Here is a 26,542-nt window from a genome sequence, read left to right as displayed (position 1 = left end):
TTTGTTCATTCCTTTCGTTTTTTGTCAGCAGCTTCACAAATTTTCTCACTGTCATTTTCTCACTGTCACTGCACTTAAAGTTAGTATATGTATTCATATTTGTAAGCTGTTTAATGGAACTACATGTATATGAGGTACAATTGATTTGTTAAATCTTAACTTTTAGTTCATCATATTGTTTGTGATAATTCATTTCAGTTAACCTGTTTTGTAGCTAATATTCTATATGTATAAATTACATGTAATATTCTTTTAAAGTTAAAGAGGTTATTTGCACAAATTCTGAATTACTTCTACAAAATTGTACACTATATATAGATCTGGAGCTGTTTACATGTTGCGAGATCTCATGGCAGTTTATGAATAGGGCTGAGTCATTAATGAAATTTGCTCTATTTTTAGCAGTAGAAACAGCTGCTGACAGGCTTTAATTAACTCAAGAAAAAAAATTTCAGTGCACAGTCTTCAGAGTTTAAACACAATGTTGATCCCTGTTGGAACACTGGAATAGGGATAATAATGGACATAATAAAATACAGTATGTACATTTTGTGTATGGTTATTGATATAATAAGGATAATACTAGAACATCTTAATTTTTAATTGCTCAACTTGATAGACATTATATGCATTTATTGGAGTGGTATGCAAATAAGCACTCGCAGCTGGGATTCTGATTGTTGACCTTTACACTTTTTGCTGAAACCTGATATTGAACTGCTGGAACTCAAGAGATTTGGACTTCATATTTGTAATTATGCTGATTGCATATTCATTATACTGCTTCGATTCTTTGATAAAATACTATATGGCAGCTAAGATATACAGTACATCAGTAACATGAAAGCAAACAAATGGAATTTTTGTTAGTTTATTGTAACAGCAGCTGTGTGTAGTGTATGTCTTCTTTCCAGACTTTGGAGCTCTTACTTCCTTTAGAATTACACCCTGCTGCCATTTCCTTACTATTTTCCTTGCTTCTATCAGGCCAAGGGTACATGAGCGTATTGGGATGTCCATGCCTTCATCCTGTTTAAAAAAAGAATTGGAAACAACAGTACTGTAAATAATAATATGTTAACTGTGAAACTAAAATGACTTGCAGGCTTTTCATATCACGTTAAGGTTACTCATTTGTAGCTACATGTATATTGGAAAAATATGTGATTTTATATTTATAAAATTTATATGCTTTGGCCTGTTATGGTATTTGTATATTTCAAATTAAATAATTTCTTGACTTGAAGGCCTTACATACTTGCTTGAGGTTGTGTATGAGTTATAGTGCTTTTTATCCCTGACAGATTCAGAAACTTGGAAGTGATTAAGGTACTTCACAGAAATTGACATTTGCAGAGTTCACTGGCTTTTTAACTGCTATCATTAGTATTAAATGACTAAATTCATTGAATGTAAAATGTAAACTAATACTGAATGGAGTATTATTTTTTATAATCAACAGCATGGAAGGTGGAGAGCTATTTCAGCGTATCCAAGATCGAGCAGATGGTGCTTTTACAGAACGAGAGGCTGCTGCTATAATGAGAGAAATCTGTGTTGCAGTACAACACCTACATCTACTCAATATAGCCCATAGAGATCTTAAGCCTGAAAATCTTCTTTATACAAAAATGGGTGAGTTACAGGCTGCTTTTAAAGTTTGTACTTGCAGTTTAAATATGGTGAATTGGGCTTATTATCTTGTAGGATGCTTTTTAAAACTTTTTACTTTTTTTTTTTTTTTGCTATGAGTTATGTGGTTTGTGGTTAGTTTTCTGTCCAAAACATTATAGCTTTAGTTCAAAGTGATATCCACAGTACGTACTAGCTATGGCAAGGGCATCAAGGGTTGGTCATGTCTTTTCCGTCAGTCCATCTTATTATGCATTTAGCTCATTTTTAAAGAAACTGTTAAGGATTCCTTCATTGAACTTTATGTCCAGTTACATCTGTGTGATAACTATTAAACAGTGCCAAAATTTGATGATCTTGACTTCCCATTTCTTGATGTTGCATTTAATTGATTTTCTTGAAAACAGCAAAAGAGTATTTCAGATACAGGTAACTGTTAATAGTAGAAGCAATTCAGTAGCCACACATTGTTGGGATTTTTACAATAGGTTGCATTTTATGGATGGTAAATTTTATAGAGAAGTAATGTAAAGTGTGTCAGGGTTGTGGATGGGATCCTCATTAACTCGTTACCAGTGGTGGCTGGAAGCAAATCTTTCAATGCTTTAGATGTGATAAATACCAGCCGTGCCCTTAGTGAAACTAAGCTCTCCATGTTTGTCATGGAAGCTAATAATCCAGGCTTATTCCTTGGGCTGATGGAAAGCCAAATACCCAACCTTCATGACCCACACCCAGGATTAGCATTCCTCAATGAGCAGCAAATTGCCAGTATACAGTATCCACAACAAACAAGGATAGTTAAGTAGTCAGATGATTAAGCAGGACCTGATTCAAATAATCTGCCATTTTAGAAATTTTTCTTTCATCCAGTGAGGTGATGAGGACAATAAGCCTCATAAAGCTAAAGGATTTCAAGTGTACAGGCAGTCCCCGGTTATCGCCTGGGGTTCCGTTCCAACAGCATGTATGTATGTATGTATTGGCGCCAATACCCGATTATCAGCACCGATAAGTGGAAATTGACAATTTTTGGCGCTGAAAATCGCCAACTTTCATTGCTAGACAAGCCCCGTCAGATCGCTGATAACTGAGCCCGCCGATGGCCAGGGACTGCCTGTGTTTCTTACAGTATGCCAAAATATAATGCGCAAGAAATAGGTCTTTATTTTCTCCTATAAAAAATTCAATTTTTTGCTTTTAATTACAAAACAGTTTTTTCTTTATTATACCTGTAGTTGTGTTTTGCGGTAGGTTAGGTTACTGTCTTAATATGTTATATTGTCATGGTGTGAAAGATAGAAATAAATTGAAACCTGTAATATTCTTGATGAACCAACTTTGTAATAGGGTTTATTCTGTTAAGTATAATTTGTTCGTCGCCTTTTATAACAGGGGCATCCTTTGGTTTGAGCTGGTGGTAAAGGGGTTGTGGGTGGGGTAATAACCCTCATTCACTTACCAATATTAGGTACTTTTTCTTTAGCCATAGTACAGTGCAGATGTGTTTCCCCTTCTCTTTGTGGATGAACTGCATGAGTAGCTTACCACCCTTGTTTATTTGCATGTGCTTTGGACTCTTTTTGTACTGTGTATGTTTTGTTAGTATTTTGTGTCACTGTGGTCTTGTTTTTCTTTCATTATCGATAAGAAACATACCAACACCTGTGCAAGGTTCTTGGTCATCCACGTGGTTGCTTTATTGGTAGTTTGGTAAGAGAACGACCAGTCCAGCTGTTTGCTTTTAATCCAGATTTAATAAATGACTTTCATATTACTTCATCAGCGGGAGTTCGGCATGTTTCATTGAACAAATAAATTTTTTAAAGTAAATTGTATTTTTCATAGGTATATGAATCAGAGTCTTATATATAATTAAACCCATCTCAACTGCCCACCTTGGTCTCCGCAGCCAAAGACCCCTTAGGGGGGTAGTGCCCTCAGTGCACCTTACGCTGTGACTGTAGGCATTACTAAAGGTTCTTTGCGGTGTACCTTCTGCCCCTAGCTGCAACCCCTTTCATTCCTTTTACTGTACTTCCATTCACATTCTCTCTTCCATCTTGCTATCCACTCTCTCCTAACAGTTTTTCATGGTGCAACTGCGAGGTTCTCCTCCTGTTACACCTTTTAAACCTTTATACCCTCAATTTCCCTTTCAGCACTGAATGACCTCATAGGTCCCAGCACATGGCCTTTGGCCAAAATCATATATTCCATCCCCACAGCCAAAGAACAAGTGGCTGGGTGTTGGTAGGTGAGTGTTAGCAAGTTCAACTGCTGTTGCAGGTTGTCTGAAGGATACTCAATTATAAAAGGCTCAAGTTTGAATACAGTACTGTACTATACTTAGAAAAAATACAAGCTTTAGGAATGTTATATTTTGGAGTAATTTCATTATTATTATGCATTTCATTTCCACTGAAGCACAACACTACAAGTATTAGGTTGATTAGCATCACACAGACAAATTCACTGTTATATAAGATATGTTGTTTGATTAACTTATCTGTCATTTTCAGGAGAAGAAGCTTCTCTCAAACTCACAGATTTTGGATTTGCAAAGGAGACCTTCTCAAAAGAATCATTGCAAACTCCATGCTATACTCCATATTATGTTGGTAAGTACTTTCAACCTTTATTTAACTTGAAATGGCTGTTTGATTTACTAACCAATATTTATGATAACATTCTGTCCTTGTGACTCTTTAAGGGGCTTGTTTGAAAAAATGCATCTGTGGCTGTATAATTCTTTCACCATTTGTTAAAACCTGGGTACAAGTTGCATTTCATATTTAATGTTCATGGGTCTTTTATTCATATTTTTATATTTACTTATCAGAGAAGTGCAGTTTTTATTTCAGTCTTGGTTGGTGTCATTACCAAATTGTGATCTCCACACAGGCTTAAAAAACTTTTAGCAAACGTAGGCCTTACGACTAGCATCAACTGACAAAATCTTCAGAGAGATAAGAATATAACTTTGGAGGGAAAGGAACTTTTGTGAATGGATAGCTCAGCCTTGGAAGAAGTTTTGATATCGATTGAATATCAGTGGCAAATGTTTATTTGTATCTTGTTAGGTTGCATCAGTAGTAGTTCAGTAGCATTCTCTTTGCTAAATAATCATCTGTAATGCACATTTCCCAATGCTTTTCTTCTTTGCAGCTCCCGAGGTGCTAGGTCCTGAAAAGTATGACAAAAGCTGTGATATATGGTCACTAGGAGTTATCATGTACATATTGTAAGTTTTTCATGCTTATGTGCAGCTTCCTACAAGAATCTTAACCCTGTTTTTAACATGCAGAATGTAATTTTTAGAATATTATGGTAATGAATATGATAAATGTTAGCAATATGTCTCAGATAAATTCCTTTCTCGTTTTGTTCCTCACTAGTATTTTCTTTGTGCAGGTTATGTGGGTTCCCACCATTCTATAGCAACCATGGACATGCAATATCGCCAGGGATGAAGAAACGTATTCGAACTGGTCAGTATACCTTTCCCAATCCAGAATGGGCAAATGTTAGCCACGATGCCAAGGAATTAATTAAGGGAATGCTTCGTACTGACCCAGAAGAAAGGCTGACAATTTTTGATGTCATGAAAAATAAGTGGATTGTGGTAAGTTTAAATGCTGGTTTTTTTGTTCACTTGAATTTGTTAGGAAGTGAGTAGAAATTGTTTGTAAAGAAACATGTTGTTCACTTGAATTTTTCAGGAAGTGAGTAGAGATTGTATGTAAAGAAAGATGCATAAAATTAGCAAAGTATTGAGGCTGTCAGCATTCATTAATACTTTTAGTAAGGAAAAATGTGCTTATCATCTTTATTGTGTAATGATGGTTGTCTTTGATTCTAGATTAGAAACGGAGAACTCTATTTTAACATCTATGTACAGAGCTTGTTCCCTTTAGAGGGTACCACTTACCATAGATGGTACTTAAAGTCCTTTGCAGCATTCCTTCTGCCCTTTGGTCACTTCTAATCCAGCTCTCTGAATTTTTTGGCTGTTCCTATGTGTATGCAAACCTTCATCTAGAATGTAGATGTACCTTCAACAAAAGCTGGTCTAGTCATTGAAGGTCAGCAGAAAGGTTACCTTGTGGAAAGTGAGTGAGAGGATGGGGGACTCTTCCACTTACTTGACTTCAGCGTCAAGTTTTCTCTAACTGCACTGTTATATGGAAGTCTTCATTGTTGCTGGACTTCAAGCATGACTTTTGTTGTTTATATGCTTTACTTTTCCTTTCTCTGACTATGATGATGACTGACTTTCTACGAGCTTACGAGTATATGTTTTATTGTGATATAAATGAAGATGGCTGATTCTTCATTTTAGAAAGCTGATCAGAGCAAATGTTCTGGATGTTAAATATTTTGTGGGTTTTACATTATCTGTAAACATGGATACTCAGTCTGGTCGTTCTTTTTGCAAAGAACAATGGAGTCTGTCCCCATTTAGTTTCTCAGATACTTGGCTTTGGTCAGGAGCTTGACACCTCTCTCTGTCTTAGCAGCTGTTACTGCTTTGGCTTTAGCCTCTCCTACTGTGGCTCTTTTGCTGGTGATCCTGCTTTTGCTTCTTGGCATTCCTGCTGCAACTCTCTTTTCAGGGAGGCTTGTTTTGTCTCAGTTCTTGAGGGTCCAGGGAGATGTCAGAGAGGCCTGGGGTTGCAAGAAGTCAAAGAAGCACTGGTGTGCTTTGCCCCCCTCTCCTTCCTTGTCATCATCCTCTTCGTCCCAGCCTTCATCTCCCATTCCCAGACCAGAGGAAGCACTTAGATAGGAACGTCCATGGCCACTGTATATACACCTTGGCTGCCTGTAGTTTGGTTCTTTGCAGTAAAATCAACAATGTTGAGTCCCTTTTCAAAGTGCTGAAATAACTGTTTAAGATCTCTAGAACTACAAGCACTTATACACAAGGAACTGATCTAGACATAATGCATCCAATACACCCACTGTTAGCTGCTCCAGCAAACAGCTGCAGTGATCGTTGCCACTCTTAAGGAAAGCAATGTCCACGCCAAGGCAGCTTGACCTTGTTCTGGAGGGTTGGCTTGCCTATCCATTAAGGTATTTTATCCCATAGGTAGGGTTAATGCTGTCAGTGCACCTCACACAGTACATGTTAGGCATTACTTAAAGTTTGCAGTGTCCCTTCAGCCCGTAGCTGCAACCACTGTCATTCTTTTTACTATACCTCCTTTTCACATTCTCTCTCTTCCATCTTACTTTCCACCATGTCCTAACAATTGTTTCATAGTGCAACAGTGAGGCTTTCCTCTTGTTACACCCTTAAACCTTTTTACACTCGATTTCCCTCTCGGCACTGAATGACCTCTCAAGTCCCATCACTTGGCCTTTGGCCTAAATTTTATATGCAATTCCATTAAGGTATTCTATACATGGTAACACTGCTGAGTTACATTATGTTTAATGAGAAAGTTTTGTCTTCTGTCCTTCTGACGGTATAGGGCTCCTACCTGCAGCATTTCCTGGTGGTTCCTGAGTGCATTGTGGACCTTTTACTCAGTGTATAATTACAGACTTCCTAAGAGTTACCTTGCATAACTGAATTTTTGTCTTACGATCAGTTCTGTATGCTTTGGAAAGCTGGAGGTTCTTGTTCCTAATCAATCCGGAAAGACTTTCGAGCAAGCCTACAGATCAGTGGATCCATAAGGGTGGCCGAAAAGGACAAAAAGATCTGGCAGTGCATAGCCATGCATCTTACTAATAGTGCACATTCTGCTTTATAAAACCATGAATACAAACAAAGAAAATAATTCAGTGAATTTCATTTACCTGAAACTAGTGAATGCTTTTGTAAAAAATCATAGACTACGTTGTGATAATAGGTTTCATAGCCAAGGCTCTCTTAGTTTGGTTAGACAGATTTTCACTATTGTATGTGAATATTTCAGTATGGCACTATAACTGGCACCTCAGCTTAATGGACAGTTTGGGAGCCTGTTCTCCCAACCATCATATCATAGTGTTTAAGGAATGATGGTGCTGGTGGATCTAATCAGCTCTAGTAAAATATATCTGAGTTTGAGATATTTGTATTAATGAGCTGTACTAGACCTATATTTGTCTTTGCGGCATGACTTACGGGTACAGTTGTGCTGGAATCATGCTCCAGGAAGAGAAACTTTACTTATTGCTCGTATTTAGCCTAGTAGTGAAACCTGTATTCAGAGATGTGTCAGTTATTCAAGAAGGTAATTAGTAAATATAGTATATATCTAGTAAAGTTAACCAGTAGATTATATACATATATTTTGGATACTACATGATTCTTGATTTGTGTGGTAGTATTGGGAACCAACAGTGTTAGACCAAGGCAAAAGCAGCATTACTACTGTCTTAACTCACAACACCAAATTCAACATATCAGATATTTCCTTCCCTCCTAAGCCTTGGACACATCAAGCCAATCAGCATACATACAGTACTGAAGAAACTCACCTGGCTAATGGGAAATTATTTGAACAGTAATTGCTTCCTTTCATCGGAAATAAGTGTTAGTGAACTTTCAATGTGATTTTCTTCTCCCATACTGGCTGACTGTTGTTTTTTTCATCATCTTTATCAGGATATAAAGTGTCCAGGACTTTCTTGCATCAAACAGTGGTGAATCATAATTCATGGGTTTTTATAAAAAAAAAAAGTTTTTGGAGGTATATGGGATGTCAAAGGGAGCAGTTGAGAGAACTGAAAATACTAAGTTGTGGTTATGGATATCCCCCCAAAATTTACACTAAAGCGCTGGTGAACTTCAGTGTAGGAGTCTGTGGAGTTTGTAAAGCAGAAGTTGCAGGTAGCTAGAAAAAATACATCTGTTGATTCCAGTGCTTTTGTAAATGTAAGATTAAATATTATTTTGAAGTAATAAGTAGTTTGCTTTGAAGTAATGGGTAGTTATGACTTAAGATTTAATCAGGGAAAATGCATGGTGGATGGTACAGTAATTGGCATTAACACCTCAAAGTTTCACATTGTTGTTACATGATTATTCCTTTTGGATCCTTTGTAATTCCAGTCTGTCAGTATGGTCCTCTTTGGTAGTGAACCTTTAACTTTGTCGGATAATGTATTTTATTAACACTAGTGGCTAAGTTGACGTTGAGTTTTGAGAGGTATAAAACATGTCCTTTCCATTCTATTTTCAAGCAATATACTGAGGTGCCACAGACTCCCCTGCACACCTCAAGAATCTTACGTGAAGAAGGTGACCTGTGGCAAGAGGTTCAGGACGAAATGACTCGCTCTCTAGCTACAATGCGTGTGGATTATGATACACTGCAGATAAAAACCCTTGACAATGCTAATAACACATTGTTAAGCAAGCGTCGCAAGAGAGCGACTGATCACTAAACAGATAATTGTCATTGATTTCAGCTTTGCAAGTGAAAAACTGAAGGGTTACAAGCATAAAACATCTGTTATAAGTCAGACTCCAGATTTGATGGGCATGATGCCTTTTTAAAAATGTGCAGCCTGTTCATTACACAGGATTGTTATGAAAAAACCTTTACTTTTTTGTTTTAAAAATGTCTACCAAGTATCAGTAGCATTAAATAAACTCAGACAATATCAATCAGGCTCAAACTTATCTTTTTAGGAATTAAAAGCAATAACTAGGTATTACTTTTGTATGTATATTTTTCACTTTTGTTTAGGAAAAGAGGTATGTTTCTTATATTTTGTATATTCTACACTGTACTGTACCTCAAGTAAGGTAGATGTTATATGATGCACTCAGGATCTTGTGTCATTGATGCTTGGGGGTGCCAAAAGTGAAAACATAATTCGAGTGTTTTTGTTACATAAGTACTGCGGTGTATGGAAAATATAAAAAATTAAGAACATCAAAACCTTGGCATTATGCATCTCAAATTCTAAAAATCTGTCTTTTGAATTCTGTGATGTGGATTGTGTTTGTAGCCAAGTCCCTCTTATGGGTTTGGGGAATGACGAGGGGCAGCCTATATGGATTGTGCTTCAAAATCCAATAGAACCATAGAAGAATTTTAAGAAGGTAAAGCACTCATTGGTTTGATGGCAATTTCACTGAAGCTTGCATTTAAGACTGACCTGTACCTCTTTTAGATGCTATCTGTACTCATTCAGATCTTTTATTGTTTCACAATATTCACTGCCAGGAGTGTGATTAACAAGGAACAAGACGTATTCAGTAATTTTGTTTGTGGTGTGGAAGCATAAGAATGTAACTTGAAAGATTTGAGCAAAGTTTTGTGCCCTTAAATTAACCGAGTTGGAAGTAACATATCATTTGCTAAAAATAAGTAAAATACTATAAACATGCCAGATATATATGCAAGTATTTTATGGAAATTATCATCAAGTATATATATAACTCAATTCTTAAATTTAGTTGTAGATGGAGAAACTAATACAAGATGCAGTAACTTCTTTTTTTAATACTTTTGACTGCAGAAAAATAGCATTAGGACTTATGCATTAATTGAATGTGCTAGCAATATTAATTATAGGTAATAGAATTAACTTAAGATGTAACAATATTTTTTATTAAAGGTTATTTTTTCCCATGCATAACCATGATTTTGGTGTAAAATTCATGAAATTATTTTATATGTTCCATTTTAACGTATATCACGTCACCTATTTATTTGTATGGGAACCTGTTGATGGTTTTCACAATAGTGAAGAAGTAATAAATACCTTTATCTTGCAAATGGTGATTGCAGGTTTTGTATATAGATTTGGGAATAAATTGTTAAAATCTCGTAATTTGAATTTATGTTGAAGTAGCACAAATACAAAGCTTCACAAGCATTTGTTAAGTTTTGGAATAGGACAGTTTTTGCTATACTGTCTTGAGAGTAATGACAAGGTACACAATGTACAATTAATATAATGGGCAGTCATTATGAATTTAGGTTGTTTAGGTAAAAAATCTTCTGTTGGTCTATTTTGATATAGCAGATAGTGTATTCATCTCTTATTGTAAGTTTTAAATTTTTTTTTTCATTTTGCTGTGCAAAACTACTTGTTAAACGAAGATACCTCACGGACAGAATTAGGAACCAGTTGTACTACCTTTGTGATTTCTTGAACCCTTTGGAAACAACCTGTTATTACAATTAAAGACTTTGTAAGTTATATTTTGTTTCTTCTGCAAAAGCATAGTAATTTCAATCTATAAAGGAGATATCCTTTAACTGTCTAAAGCTCAAGTGATGTATGCCAAGGGATGTAGTATAGTTGCATTAGTAGTAGTTATAATAGAGTAGTGGTAATGGTGGTGGTTATAGTAGCCATAGCACAGAATATCTAAGCTGCCCAAAAGTTGAAAGGTACAGGGGTGCTGGCCTTGTAGTAAAGGTTGTCAAAGGGATTTGGTATTTGGCATAATATTTAGAATACTCAAAATTAACATAGGGTCTGATGATGTTACCCATGCCCTATAAATATTTTCAAATATAGTACAGTATGATATACTCAAAATTAACATAGGGTCTGATGATGTTATCCATGCCCTATAAATATTTTCAAATGTAGTACAGTATGATAAAAATAGCTAAAATGGTGCTGACCTTGTTTGAAATGGGGATCTAATTTGGAGAGTAATCTTGTGATCACTTTAAGAGTCTTTAAATAAGGAAATATTTTTATAAACTTCTTGAAGTTTAGCACAAATTGTGTAAATTCATCACTTGTGAGAAATAAGGAGCTGCCTGATCTTATGTAATTGACACACAATTGACTTCGCTTAGATCTTCAGCTATTGAATACCCATTGACCCCAGTGGTCTCCTGTAACTACTTATTGGTAATGATAATGTACAGTATATGTACCTCCAACTCTTCATTAAGAAATATTTAATATTCAAGTGTAGTCAGTGAAGTTTTATGTAATTTCCAATTTCTTTTTCCTTATGTATTTTCTTTGTTTACAGTAGTGCCATGAAGTTGTATCTGTTCTCTAAGCTGCTATTTTGAAATTGCTTATTAGAAAAAGTGATTTAGAAGAATTTAGAAGGATCAGTGAAGCTTTAGAAGCCTTGACTATGATTTTATCAAGAAAATGAATGATTTGTAAAATTAAGACAAATTTTCATAAACAAAATATTTATAAATATACTTACATGAATGTAAACTGTGTTGCTTGTATTTTGTTACCATCTAAAGGTATTTGACAACTTATGACTTTTTTTGTTATGATTAGAGGAAACCGTGAGTTATGTGCCAACACTACTCCATGAGTCATTTATTGGTCTATCTTAAGATAAATGAATTTCCATGTTCTCTGAGCTAGAGTTAAGATCCCAGATGAAAAAGCTGCCATGTATCTTTTATCATGTAGGTTTACATAATTTTGCCTGAATATGAACCTCCAGACCAGGCCCTCAGGACTTATGACCTCATTATTCAAGTATGGTATTTAATTATAGTAAGTACTTAAATATACTAAGTTGAGCTAGGCAGCTCATATACTGCAGGGCATTAAACTCTTGAAGGATGCCTAGAACGTAGTTACTGTAAATTTTTTTTTATTGGGATTTTCTTAGAATGATTTTTTGTCATTTTTGGAGACAGTGATTTTTATCAGTTTACATATGACAAAGCTTCAGTATTAAAGTATCAATCGGAGTTGAATTTTATTTAGTCTTGAAGTTTATGATGCAGAATAAAAGGATTTGGAGATATTATCTTGAGCATTTCTTGTTACTTTGCCTACATTGTCTAGCAAATTACATTATTGATTCGGCCACATTTCATTTTGAGTTCCCTGTATCTATCCAAATCTTATGGTGCTTGTTTTGGTTGAAGTGTTATATTCGTATATTTTAGGTTAGGAGTAGATTTTGTTGAGAAATAATTATCTGTTTTACTTTTTTCTTGCACTCTAGAATTTTCATTTGTAGATTTAGACAACTATTTTTCTTTATCTGCTAGTAGAAAACTTATCTTTTGCTAATTTTTTATTAACTCTCTCTGTAGTTCTTGTCTAGTGCAACATGGCAGTACTTTAGCAATATATTTGGGATAATAAATGCTGTAGTAGGCATACAGTATTTTATATTAAGAGTTACCTCTTAAATATAAAGTTACAGCTTAGTCTTCTAATGATTTTACTAATGCTTTTATAATTACCATCTGTCATGTGAGAGTTTTATACCATCGTTCAATTTTCATTTGTATATTTGGTTAGGCTTAGGTATTCATTCTGGATGACTGTTTTCCTCTTTCCTAAGTCTCATGTTTTGTGCCATTTTTTTAAATTTTCAAAAAAATTTTTTCATTATTCTGCCTCATTTTTTATTACACCTTTGGGTTGAAGTGAAAGTTCCTATTGTTTTCCAAGTGTAATATAATCTTGTCTCCAAACAAATCCTTGATAGAAATTTTGTCAGAATCTTCAAGATTTTCAGTTCATCTAGCTGGTAAATTTCTAATTAATTGCAGTATATTAAATAAGATTTATTTTCATTAAGAAAAAACCCTTTGGGACAGCCTTGTGAAAGTTAAAGATATTAGCTCAATGGCATGATTACACTGATGATAATAGTAATAACAGCTGTGAAGTAAAATTCAAGATTTTTATGAATGTGGGAGATGCTTTTCAATGAGGTTGTGGGTTATTCTTCACTTCGGGGTGACCAAGATGTAAAGTCAGTAAAAATATAAGTATATTATTGTCAAGTGAAATCATGAAGATTATGGAATATACAGAGGAAATTTATAGTTTCCATGTTAGAATTTATAATAAAAGTAATTTAGAAAAAGTGTTATAGAGAAAATCTGTTGTGACAAACAAGTAGAAATACTATGAATTCTTTGTAACAAAATCCGGACATTTCATTTTCAAATAAATGTTTGGAGAAGTTTTCTGGTGGAAGGATTTTCCATGTCTTCAAGATTTAGGTTACCTAGCTGACATACCTTCCAGCTGGGGACTTGTAGTCTCTCCAGAAGTATGTTGAAATGCTTTTACTATTAATCTTTGTCAGGAAATATGAAAAACAAAGGGAAATATAGTACTGTAAGTCCTTTTGTTAGTTTTTACCAACTTTAAAACTTTGTTTTATGGTTGGCTGTGTAGCCTTTTCAGTGTTTTTTGGGAAGGTTGTGTATTTATAATTTTGGCAACAACAACAAAAAGTTATTTAGAATCATGAACATTTAGTGTAACTGATGAAGTAGTGTAGGCATAAGCGATAGGGAAGAAATCTGGAAACTACACAAGGGAAAAATTTAAAGGAGCAAGAATAAAACCAGTATTACAGTAAACCCCCTGTATTCACGGGGGATGCGTACTGCACCCCTGCGAATAGCTAAAATCCGCAAATACTTGAAAACCCTCTAAAACACAAAGAACTGCCTATTTTGATAGTTAAAACACAAAAAAACTCTAAAATGCTTATACCTGAGTATTTGAATAGTTTTATCACAAAAAGTGCATTTAGCCATGAAAATTAAATGAAAACAGTAATTAGTGAATATTTCTCAGTGAAAAATACTGCAAATGGGCAAAATCCGCCAATACGTGAGTCCGTGAATAGTGAGACCGTGAATACGGGACGTTTACTGTACCTCTATTAGAATACTAAAATTGAATGCAAGTGGTACACATGCACATAAGAAAGAGTAAAGCAGTCGGGAAAACCATTTGTTTCATGGCAAACCCATCATTTATACTTAGCCATCACGTCTGTTTGCAAATGTCCAGACTGCAATTTTTTGTCAGATGGATAGAAAAGTAAAGAAAGCTACTGCGCCAGTACCATCCAGACCCTCAGTACCATCATCAGCCTGTATCTTTTGTGCCTGGCAAGTTGGTAATAGCTGAAATCTTTCTGCTGTGTAGAATTATTAAGGTTAATCCCATTATTCTGAGATTATCCATCTTTTTTTGTAAATTTTTAGTACTTTCTCTCTTATTAAGGGACATTTACGGTTAGACAGAGGTTTTGATTTTGTTAGGTACATACCTTCACCAGTTGTAAGTTTGAGTTCTAGGCTCTCCTTTAATTTGTAATTTTTTTTGTATTTGGAGAATGACAAATTTTGCAGGCATCAGTGATTGTTCATATTTCTTTGTGCATTGATATTTCATTTCCTTTTGCTCAGGCTAGTGTGTTTGGCATTAATATTACCAGAAGTTTGGTGTTAGTTGCATTACATGAGCGTTTGGTCTGTGCCATTAACTGGTAATGAGTCATTAGAGCAAAGTTAAGATTTTTGTATTATGAAAGCCTGTCAGTGTTTTTTGTTTTTATTATCTTAACCTATTACATGTTAATTGTTAATTTTGTTACCTCTGAGTAGGCAGTTTGCATATTTCACTGTATACTCTTTTATCTTACTTTTGTTATTTTTTAAATATTTGTTTCTGAAATCATTTATTAAAAATCTGACTTAATGCTTATTTTCCATGAAAAGTGGCCTAGCCTTTACAGATTATACTGTAGTTTTTTACTGGTCTAAACAAGTTTGATATTATTAGCTGTTTTTATAATTTGCGATTCAATTTTTTAATGTCAGTCTACACCATTTGTGCAGTCAGACTACTCTTGCAAAGACTGGTTTCCCACCTGTACAAGAAGAAACCCATGGGTTTTCTACTAATAGTTCTGTTTTATCTGCTTCTTATTCTTTGGCTATGTCATTCCTGGTGACATTGCCTCCAGAAGCGATAATTATGGATATTCCGCATTTATAACTTGTTTCATCTGAGTCTTCAGTTGCAGTTGAAGGATTAGCTGTTTATGCCCTTGTATGATTTGATGCAGTAGTATCTTTGGCACATAATTTCTGTGGCTAACCTTGCTCTAGACTAGAAGTTATTCCCTAGACCAATTGGAGGCACCACTTTTCTCCTCTCCACCTTTAATATCTGTGATTAGGGAAGGACAAGATCAAAGTTTCTTCACTTGCAGTATAGTATGAGGTATCTGTTGGACCTTAATTCATCATGGGTGTTTGTTATGTCCATTTCCTACCTTTGTGTCGTTAGTTCCTTCCCTTGGATGACTGGAAATGCAGAGTGTGCAATGATACCCTGCCTGTGCCTGTTACAATGTTCTGACTGTCAGGCTCCCTCAACTCTGTTCTCCTCAACTAGGGTCAGTGGCTCAGGTGGTTGTTGCCATTCCAGTTGGGAGACAGTCCAGGCATATTTTCATTTTTCCTGTTTGGGGGATGCAAACAAGCTAGGAATTTCTTGCCATTTTATTGGAGCTTTGGCTGAGAATCACCTACTAAGTGCTCAGTCTTGACCCCCTGACTATTGCCACCTTGCCCTTTTTTGCAGTAACATTAGGCTTTTTTCTCTGGCCAGAGGACTCTCAAGTAGTGCCCCTGGTTGTTTTTATTTTTCTGACCCTCTTGCTCTTGTCCATCCCTTCTCTCAAGTTGCCAAAATCAGACTCACAAGGCTTCTTCATCATGTTGTCTTCTGTCAGTTCCTGTTTAGCCATAGATTTTTCTCATGAGGCCTTCACTCAGCTCAGGATTAACACCCTCAAGTTTCCAGTGCCCTCCTCTTCTCTCTTGTTTAGCATTAAGAGGAGCTCCCTGCTACTCTTAAAGCTGGCCTTGGGCCTGCACACATTTCTTTTGCATGCTTTTATCTATGTTTGTGACATAGTAATTACCAATTTTTTTTATTGAGTCTTGATCCCACCTCATAACTTCACTCCTCTTTCTCTTCCCTGTAGATACATGGAGGAGTTTTCTTTAAGTACCTGCCTTTATGCTTTAGATGCTTGTCAAGTGTACTGTCCTGGGTTATGTCTTCCTTTACATCCATTACTTATGGAAGGTACCAAGATTTCATTAGTCATTGTTAGCTTGGCTGTATTTTGTATGGGAATCGGATTTTTTGCATTTGCATCATGTGTTCTACTCAGAGGTTATAATGCAAAATCTTCTTCTTTAACTGCAGGTCCAGCCAATTATGATTAATGGGTTTCATTTAACAAATAATGTTTTTGCAATAAAGTTGTTGTATAAACTCATTCATCATGATCTTTAGTGGCTTCCCCTCATCCCCTTCTCTTCCAGATGGGGCTTGTCATAAAAAAAATGAGAGACATTTTGAGCTGGACATATGCAGTAGGATTTTCCTTCTTACAGCCCTTCAAGCTGCTGTAAATGGGTCAGTATCACTTAGTATAATGGCAAATTTTTACAAATGAGTTTGTATAAAAATTATCCTTTTTATTGTAAAAATTGTCAAAATGTTGGATCAAGGGAAAATGTTGTAAACAAGCCTTAGCATGAAAATTAATTGATACTGATATGCTCAAAAAGTTCAAAATGCTCATGTTTCACTCTTTATTATCAGATTTATTCCTGATCATACTAACGTAGGATTAATTTGCATGATTTCAATTACTTAATGGAATAAAATTATATTTTTTTACATTTACTTGAATTGCATAAAAACAGCACTTGTGGGAGGCAAGGATTCAATTTTGGTGACTTGGTAAAATTAGTTATCAGAATGATTCTATCCTGGATCTTTTGGAGTGGTACCTGCTCTGCATTGGTGCATATGTGATGCTCATGATAAAAAGGCATTCATTCTCTAATTATGGATGGTGTATGAGCATCCTTTTGATGTGAATTTTTCTTCAGTTTTCCCTACTTTGCATATTTTATGTCTACTTTTGGTGTTCATTTTTAGTTGTGATAGTAAATTTTCCATTTCAACTGTAAGTTCATAAAATTAAGAATGTAATGTTGAGTAGAATGTAGGGGAATTCTGAAATTGTAAAATGTTTGTGATGAAATCAGACTAAAAGAGTGCTTTTTACAGTAATAAGATGTAGGTTTGATCATTAGACAAATTTGATAATGAGAAGGTTCATAGATGTTATGGAAAACATTTGCAGGTATTTTCCCTTTTCCAGTTAAAGCATTAATACTCCATTTTAGATTTTCGGCATAAAGCTTGTATTTCATTTTTGTGTAATTTTGTAAGTCAGTAGTTTGGTTGAACTGCTTAATAGCAGTGATAGTTTTGTTAAATGTAGTGGTGCTTATAAATTATTTGAAGATAAATTTAAATACAGGTATGTACATATAACTAAATTTCTTTCCAAATCAGTAACTTTATAGAGGTACCGTCTTAAATTTCTGTATGATAGGGGATAAAGTTTTTGGCAATAGAATAATGCTCTTAATAATAAATTATTTAACAAGACCTCATGCACAAACTGATTTACATTGAAAATTTGTTAGTACATCTTCTGTTCTAACAATGTTTGACATAGTCTCTCTCCAGAAATATGTCTGTAATATCAGGCTTATTCTCGTGAGGCTTGTATTCCTTCTATAATATACATTAAAACTCTTATGGCAGTTGGTAGACTATGTGCTCAATGTAACAGTTAATGAGGTACATAATAGTTGTCATAGATAGCCCTTTGTGAAAGTCTTTTTATGTGAAGCCCTACACTCACACATGCTGGTTGGCTTGTCTTTGCCTTACCTTGCATTTTGTTCACTAACTACACATCAAGGGAAGTTTTGCTTTCAATTAGATTTTTTCTTTTTAGGGGCCTGTTTTACACAGAAGACATTCTAGGTGGTAGAGACCCCACTGTGCAGTTTAGATTTGTTTTTATTTGCTCCAGGCAGGAAAGACATGCCTAAAAGTAGAATTTGTTTTCAACATCTTATGTTGTCTTCATGAAAATCAATAGCCAAACTGTATATTGTGTAAGTTTGCCTCTGTGTTTTATGCCTGACATGTAATTTTCTTGCAGTTGCTGTTTATATCATCATAATTAATGTTTTTGCATCAGATGGGCCCTGTATAGGGTTAGATGTGAAATGAGCTTTTGCAATTCCTTTCTGTGGTGTACTCTGCCTGAATTCTGACCTTGTCTAGGTCTTCATCTATGTCCTTTATACATGATGTTCTTGCCCTTCTACAAGTCTTTGTCATTCCATATCTACAACTTTTCTGAATATCTGTTTCTCATTCTTTCTCATTCTTGAGATTGCAGTCTTATTTTTCAGTTGCTGGGTATACATCTAACCCCCATATTCCTTATTTGTATGATTTTCCCACTGCATTCTACCCATGAGTCATAGCATTCTGTAATTACCCTTTTTTAAAATCTTCCTATTTTTTTCAGTCCGTGTCTGCTTCACAGAGTATACCAGACCATATGTGTGAATTTTAATTTTTTAAAATGTTCAGTGTGAGATATTTTTCATTGCTAGTCATCTAGCAGTCTCATTTCATTTCATCCAAGCTGTTGTTGTTCTCTTGTTGCCCTCTTAATACCTGCTTCATGTTCCAGTATGCATATAATCTAGTAGAAGTGATCTGTTTGCTTGTATATATGGGTATGAAAAGTCCTTATTCCTTGCATATTTTGCAATCCTAAGCACCTCATGTGACATCTGTTACATTTAATGCATTGTAGTGATTTCACCCTCACACTTTCCCATGGTATCCCCAATGCAAAACTGCTCATCAGCAGAGTGCCAACCTCCATATTAAGCAGTTACAGTAATTATTATATAAATGAGGTTTGCCATGTAAATGCTAGCAAAATGTGAACATGCTTTTCTAGAACTTGTGGAACATCTCCGGCTGTTAACCTAACTTTTCATCATGTAGTGTAGATAGGTTTTTCATCATGTAGTGTAGATAGGTTTGATTTGGCCGCAAGCAATAATCTGTTTAGCAGTGACAACTTCCCAGTAATTTATATCAACAAAGAAGCCTTAAGTGCAAGAAATATTCCCCCGTTTGAATAACAAAAATATCATAACATGAATAACTAACGGATTCTTTATCAATCCCAATCTCTTCCACATACATTAAAATCTGTATTAATTAAATCTTTTATTTATCAATAGAGGATTTGATAAGTTGAAATGTAAATTACATTTCTTGAAAACACTGCCTAAACTTGCAGTAATAACCTTTGAAATAAGTTTACTTAAAATGGAGTATGTAGTAATAAACCTTGAAATTGAAAGGGTGTCTGTTTAATTTTGAAAACAAGTTATCAAAGGCAGAATTATTTGTTTAACATTATTCTCATGAAGATAATCCAGCAAAAATCTAGAACAACTGGTAGACTGTTTTTCGAATCCCTCAGACATGCTTTATCACACAATACCTAAGTCTCAAATATTTTATGAAACAGCTGTAAAATATTAGTGGCAATTCAAGATGAATTTTAAGGAAATAAAATGATGAAAAACCAGCACCTCTGAATTTTGAAACTATTGAATATTTAATCTGACAATGTATTTACCACAAGAATTTTAATGTTTTAACCACTTGTACTAGGCTTTCCTTTGTAGAAATATTTCATTTGAAATGGATAATGGCTCCATTTGCAGATTCATACCTGTTGCAGTGTAATCATTATTAGACCAGAAAATTGTTCAAAAACATAGCAAATAGTCTAATAATCTTAATAATTACAGAGCATTATTTCTGCCAGGTTGTTCATGCAAATTGTTCAATTAGTTGGTAAATACTAGGCATACGTTGGACTATTGTAAGTTTCTAAATCTTAGATTGCATCCACTCATTTTGTATCCATACATTGTAAAACAGCACTAGGGTTTCACATTTTTAGGACCACATTTGTAAAGCAACCAGGTGTTACAAATTTTCTTATATCAATCCACCTGCAGATATCACACCTTCAAAATTACATGACAGTGATTTTGGGATTACTTTTCAAGTTTTGTAAATAACTTTTTAGGTGATTGGACATGCCAAGCACACTGGATGTTCACAACACTCATGCTTCCTCATACCAATCAGAAAAAAATTGTTTGTTTAGGAACTGTACTCAGTAATACCGTATTTACTTTTGCAGTTAATAATAACACCAAAGAACAATCTGCTGACATAAAAATGCTAAAATTTTACAATTCATTATGCACCATTGAATCGTTGTCATTCTAAAAAAAGATGCCAAGCCATATCGTTCTAAGGTAGAGAGAAGGGCACCAGCAGTTGGCTTTCAGTTCTCCATTATCAGAAACAAATCCTGATAAATTTTGTCAGAATCTTCAACATGAAGTTTCTAAGGAGATTTTAATACATTGGACAAGATTTAAACTTGAGAACAGACCTTTCAGGGGAATCATATAAGAGTTAAAATTTTAAATCCGGTTTCATTAAATTGATAATAGTTTAATTCTCCATTGTTTCATAAGACTGTAAAATGGATGCATAATTATATTAAGTTGAGATTAAGGGATAATGTTATATACTTTTGTCTGTCTGTGAAAATTTTATATTTGATTCCTCAAATATATGAATCGGCTTTGAAAACTTGGACTTGTTCGTAATGAGGTACTGTACTTAGAATCTGTTTTTTGGCTTTCAAATCCATCTAGTTTTCAACCAACACTGTATGTCAAGTATTGAAAGTAAACCCTTGGAAGGAATTTGTCTCTTTTAAATATTTTCAGTAAATTATTAAATTTGTAAGGAGTTTTGATATAATAAATAAGATCCAGTACAATCATTATGAGATACATGAAAAACTGAGATGATGAAGATTCAAAAAAGAATAATAGTGGCATATTCAAGTACAGTAGCTTAACCAGACTACTTGAGTAGAAATTCTCATAGAGCTGGCCAGACAAGGGAGGTGTAGTGAAGTGGAGTGGAAGTGTACAAAAATATAATCACAGTATCATTGACAAAAATCTGATTGAAAGGCAGCAATAATGAATGGTGGCATAAAAGTAGGTTAGGAGTTACGGAAGACATTATGAGTATGGAGAGGCTGATAGTCACGGGGTTGGATCTCTTGGGCTCCAGTACCACATGAACCCCAACCAGCACTGACTAGCTTTAAAATTATACTTGGGTACAAGCATTTAGAGCTGTATGGTCACGCTCCAGGACCATATAGGAACATTGCCTTGCAGTCATCTGGTTTTGTCAGAACAAATGAATTTTGGATCAGCACCAGAGCGATCATGGTTTAATGAAAACAAAAGAAGGGTAACTAGTGTTACAGAATTTCCTGTGCTTTTTATTAATCATCAGACAACCTCAGTAACCTTTCAGCATCTGTTTTTGAGTTCCTTTCATTACTGTAGAAAAAGCCCGCTTCATATCCTCTTACTGAAGTTTGGATGGTCTAACATCTAACATGTAAGGGCAGCAGTTTGAACTTAGTCATTGTTTGCTTTAGGCTAAATTAGGTGTCTTATAATGTTTACAAATGTCAGTAGCAAAGGTTTCCTGAATTCCTTTGTTTTACAGTCATTTGAGATAATTTCCTCATATAAAGGTAATTTCCTCACATATAAAGGTACCTGTAGCATAAACTTACAAAGCATTGTACAGTATGTTTAATATTTGATATGTGAATAAGTACGTAATGCATGAAAAGAAATTATTTGTACATTATCATGGTTACTTCCTCCTGTTGTATATTTATAAACCTTCTCCATATCTTTTGAGTAAAAATATAATCATAGGACCTAATTTTTACTGACCACTGAATAGCTTACCATATTTTTATGTAAAATATGAAGTTAGCATATGAGTTTTTGGAATATTTCATGTAAAATAGTTTTGCAAGATGACATCAAGTTTTTTTCATATATGTCTCAATGCAGACATAAAATCCTAAACTGTTGTTTACAATTTGGCTATACAGTACTGGTATTCAATAATAGTGGCTTGTGGTTGTTTTTTTGAAAAAGTAGTTTTTCATCAACATGTGAGTAGTGTCAGTGGTTTGAAATGTAAGCATCATTGTGCTTTTTAATGTTTACATCATCTAAATGTTTTATTTTGTTGAGATTCTCATATAAGGAATTGGTACCAGTACTGTGTAAATTTAAAGCTGCCAGTTTCTCAAGTACATCATCCCTCAACTTTAAAATGCATTTTAAACTTAATGATTGCTCAATATATCCTCCTGAAAGTATTGCACCTGTTTTGGAGTAGGAGTGTAGTTATCACGTAACCTTTACGGTAATTTATTCTGAGATCTCCAAAACTTAGCATTTTTGGTAATTGATAGTGCTGCCAAAATAACCATAATTTTCATTAGAATGTTAGTTCCTGTAAGTAAAAAGTAGACAAGGAGATCTATCAAAGATAGGCATGTTCTCAGGTTTCAGGCATGTCTACATTCATTCTTGCATTGTAGAGGCTTTCAGTTCCTCTTCTCTCGAGCAGTCATGGCAGAAAAAGTAATATAATATTCTGTCAAAGATGAAGCTTCTAGCTAAGTGTTAAATGTATGCAGTAGTAAAGTGCTTAATTCATATTGAGGACTCCTGTAACCAAACTGAGTCTTTGAGTGATGCTAGCAGTTATCTGTATGTCTACAATGAATATTTAGAGACCATATATGGAAAATTAACTACTGTGTAAGTGTGGTGCAAATCATTATAAAGTGAGGATCCTCCTAGTTGGATGACATCTTTTATGCAGATGGTAGTTTGGTACTACAGTATATGTGCCATGTCAAAGATAGGTTATTGGTCTAGTAATTGCATAGCATGCCAATATACTGTACTAAGCAAACGTGATGCATGTTCAGATGATTTTGTTATTGGGGGATAAACAGCATGGGGTAGTAAGCACCCATTTTTTAGTGTTAGAGGCATCACAGTTACAAGGAATTTATAAAATAATTACAACTGTAGTTTTTGATATTGGTACTTCTCATGACAAACTTTTGCAATTAATATATTACATTACAGCTAATCAGTTGGTATTCAGTGCCAGTAGGAAATATGTCAAAGAAAAGAATATTCAGTCAATTCCAGTATAAAAGAGTAGCATTTTCAGTGCTCTCTCTCTCTCTCTCTCTCTCTCTCTCTCTCTCTCTCTCTCTCTCTCTCTCTCTCTCTCTCTCTCTCTCTCTCACGGAATTTTTGAAAATACTTTGTACAATAATTAACATTGGTTCGGGTATCAATTAATCTAATGATTAGTAATCATAACTTTGGGTTTTTGTGTTGTTCTTAGTTGTTGAGTAGCTAGTTAAAATTAAATTTTTGTCCTCTTCACATCTTGCATAAGATATATGTTAGAATTAGGGTTTTCAAGCACTAAACTGTACTCTTATTGTTTTAGTGAGAAGCCTCCTCTCAGTGTTCTAATTTACTTTTTTTTAATATGGTTATCAAATTCTACAATGTCCCTTACATTCAGTCTATGCTTCATTTTTAACTGAACAGCTACACTTAGAAGATTTAATGCTTAAAATGTCAAAAGATTTAGTTGATTAAATCGTTGTGAAATTATCATGAGTTTGTCATTATTTTTTAGATTGAATTTCACATGGCATGTCATTGCAACTTGAATTTAACATGGCATTTGATTTCTGCTCTGCTTTGCCAGAACACCAACATTTTCATTATAGACATGATTATAGTTGAGGGATCATTCACTTTAAAGAAATAACGAGAATGAGAAATCAAGACTGTAGTCTTTGTGGATGTTCAGTCTATAGCACTGGTGCTCATATGCTGGCTACTGCACTGAAGGGTATTATTCAAAATGAAAAACTAGTATTTTTTTCTTTCTGAGCACCTATTTACGGTGTTTTGTGAGTACTGGTGATGAGTAGCCATATTTATATTTCTTTATTTATTCGGGTTGCTACAGTTGGCTTATTTGTGTATGCATGCAAAAGAAAATTCTGTATTGGCATGACATTCATGGATATCTACTTGTAGTGTCTTGGAACAGAAAAATTACTGTATTTTCTGATTGAATGTCTCGTGATTGGTAGTAACAGCTTAAAGCAATTTAAAAGATTGAGAATCACATTTATGAACTTAGATTTTATGAGAAAAGTAGGTTGTGATTTCTGTGTTACAGTTGCTGTTGATATTTTTGTATGCAAAAGTATTTACCAATGGTCTTAATCCAGTATTTTATTATAAGAAAATTAATCATGAATTTGATTAATCTTGGATGTACAAATTCTAAGAATTACAGTTTGCTTCCATCCCTTTTCTTTCCCATTGATTAGTCTTTGGCAATTAATTTTGTAAATTGTCATTCTGGGCTTGTGGTAGCAGCCTTGGGTAATTATTAGGATGACTTACATAGACACTCTTCAAGATATTCATGGCTCATGCAGTGATATCAGTCAAAGGTATGGAAGATGTTCATGAAATGAAGGGAAGCTTTCTAACAGGAAGATTGCATATGTAGATTGTATGTGAGAACTAATTAAATAAACTGTTAATGTTATTGGTATTTTCATTCCCATCTTTCTGATGTTCTTTTTTATCACCTAAAGTAGTGAAACTACACTATAGGATAGTTTCTAGACCTTCATAGGTTTTGTTTTTGAATGAGAGGTGAAAAATGTAGCAATGTATTGTTAAAGGACTTGGATAGCTGAGATGGAAGAGATCAAATGGCACAGATGACATGTAAAATGTCCAATCAGGCAGGTGAATGCTTCAGGAGAGTGAGGAACAATTCAGTACTACTTATTGAACGTAACATGATGCCAAAAGAGATGCTCAGGACAGATCGAAGCAAAGTATTTTCAATGTCCAAAATGTGTAAGCACAAGTGGGTCAAAAGGAGGAGGAAAAGGACCATCCTCTTTGGAAGGACAGGCTTCAGAAGATGTAGAGCATTTCTGTTATCTTTAGAGCCCACTGCATTGTGAAGCAGTAAGATAAGAGTAGCACTAGTTAGGGCAAAATGGAAGGCTTATTAGACTGCTGGTGTGTAACTAAAAGACCATATTGTTAGTAAACGGAGCAGCTGTTTATGATGTGGGTATGACATGTGCTAAATGTTCATTTACAAAGCAAATGGAGACTTTGTAAATGCAGGCCTTCTAACAGTTAGATTCACAGGAGTATGTTTCATGTCAAGGTCTGGAAATGAGCCGGGAAAATTTCATGAGAAATTCATTTTGAAATTATTTAATTATTAAAATTTTAAACCGAAAGTTGTTAGGTATACGCATAATTATATGAACATTCAAGCTTCAGTCAGCAGCGAATGTGAAGTTTTGGAAGTAAATCAGATGTTAAGAAATTCATCATTTTGAATCTGTACAGTTTTTAATTGTTTCAAAGAGCTGCAAGTTATTATTAAATGAAAGCAGAGCACTCGAGCCAGTCTTCAAGAGTAAAGTGTTTCAACTCGATGTTCTAATTAAACTACTTGATAGATATTTTATAGTCACCCATTGAAATACTGTTGCTAGTGATGTAGACCCTATCTACAATTTTATTCTTTGTCTCTTACTCAAATTACATTTCCATGTTGAGATCTAATTTTGTGATTAGAGCATCTTATCTGCAGGTACTATATACGTCAGTCTGTTGTCAACATGGGCAATCTTAAAAGAAAAATCAGTGCTAAACGGCTTACGACAAACCTTCGGAATTTGGTGTAAGCGACAGCATGTCTCAGTAAAAGCTAGAAACCAACATACTGAGAGTGTTTTGCCTTCAGTGAACCAGTTTGGTGAGTTTCTTTCCCTCTAATTTGTAAACAGCACTCATTTTTTTCTTAACGGTTATAATCTGCCTTGTAAGCAGTAAGCCTATCAATTCATTGAGGTTAAACCCTCTTCTTAAACTCCCACTATTTTCTGTTATTAAATACAAGTTGACAGTTACGTAGTTAGACAAAGCAAGTAATCAGAAACTATTTTCTGTTATCTTTAGACTGTTAATACAAGTAGACAGTTACGTAGTTAGACAAAGTAAGTAATTAGAAACTTGGTAGAGTAACTTGTTGATTGACAGACAACTGAATTGAGGCGTGTATGATTTACAGAACACATACTTTTTTTTATTATTGTGCAGAAACCGAAATAGGTAAGCCTGCCTCCTGGTGTATACGTTTTTCTTGAAAAGAAATAATTCAAAGGATTCAGGAATTACTATTCAAAATTAAGAAAGAT

The 26,542-nt window shown here is 34.6% G+C and overlaps 1 protein-coding gene across 3 annotated transcripts in view; it reads left to right on the top strand.

The window, feature by feature from the left end:
• Positions 1–24,858, top strand: part of MAPk-Ak2 (MAP kinase-activated protein kinase 2) — a 363,081-nt gene extending 338,223 nt beyond the window's left edge. For 2 of the 3 annotated variants that reach the window (XM_067100588.1, XM_067100587.1), the window contains exons 3-7: positions 1,463–1,635; positions 4,155–4,253; positions 4,801–4,876; positions 5,047–5,257; positions 8,815–12,936. In XM_067100588.1, coding sequence (XP_066956689.1) covers positions 1,463–1,635; positions 4,155–4,253; positions 4,801–4,876; positions 5,047–5,257; positions 8,815–9,018 — 763 coding nt within the window. In that variant the 3' untranslated portion in view covers positions 9,019–12,936. Of the gene's footprint in view, positions 1–1,462; positions 1,636–4,154; positions 4,254–4,800; positions 4,877–5,046; positions 5,258–8,814; positions 12,937–16,694 lie in introns of those variants that run through there. The other variant, XM_067100589.1, reaches the window with a different exon arrangement.
• The last annotated feature ends 1,684 nt before the right edge of the window (positions 24,859–26,542 follow it).

This window comes from Macrobrachium rosenbergii, chromosome 56 (assembly GCF_040412425.1).
Source record: "Macrobrachium rosenbergii isolate ZJJX-2024 chromosome 56, ASM4041242v1, whole genome shotgun sequence".
Lineage (NCBI taxonomy): Eukaryota > Metazoa > Arthropoda > Malacostraca > Decapoda > Palaemonidae > Macrobrachium > Macrobrachium rosenbergii.
Note: the sequence above shows the minus strand (reverse complement) of the source record. Positions and strands in the feature narration are given on the sequence as shown.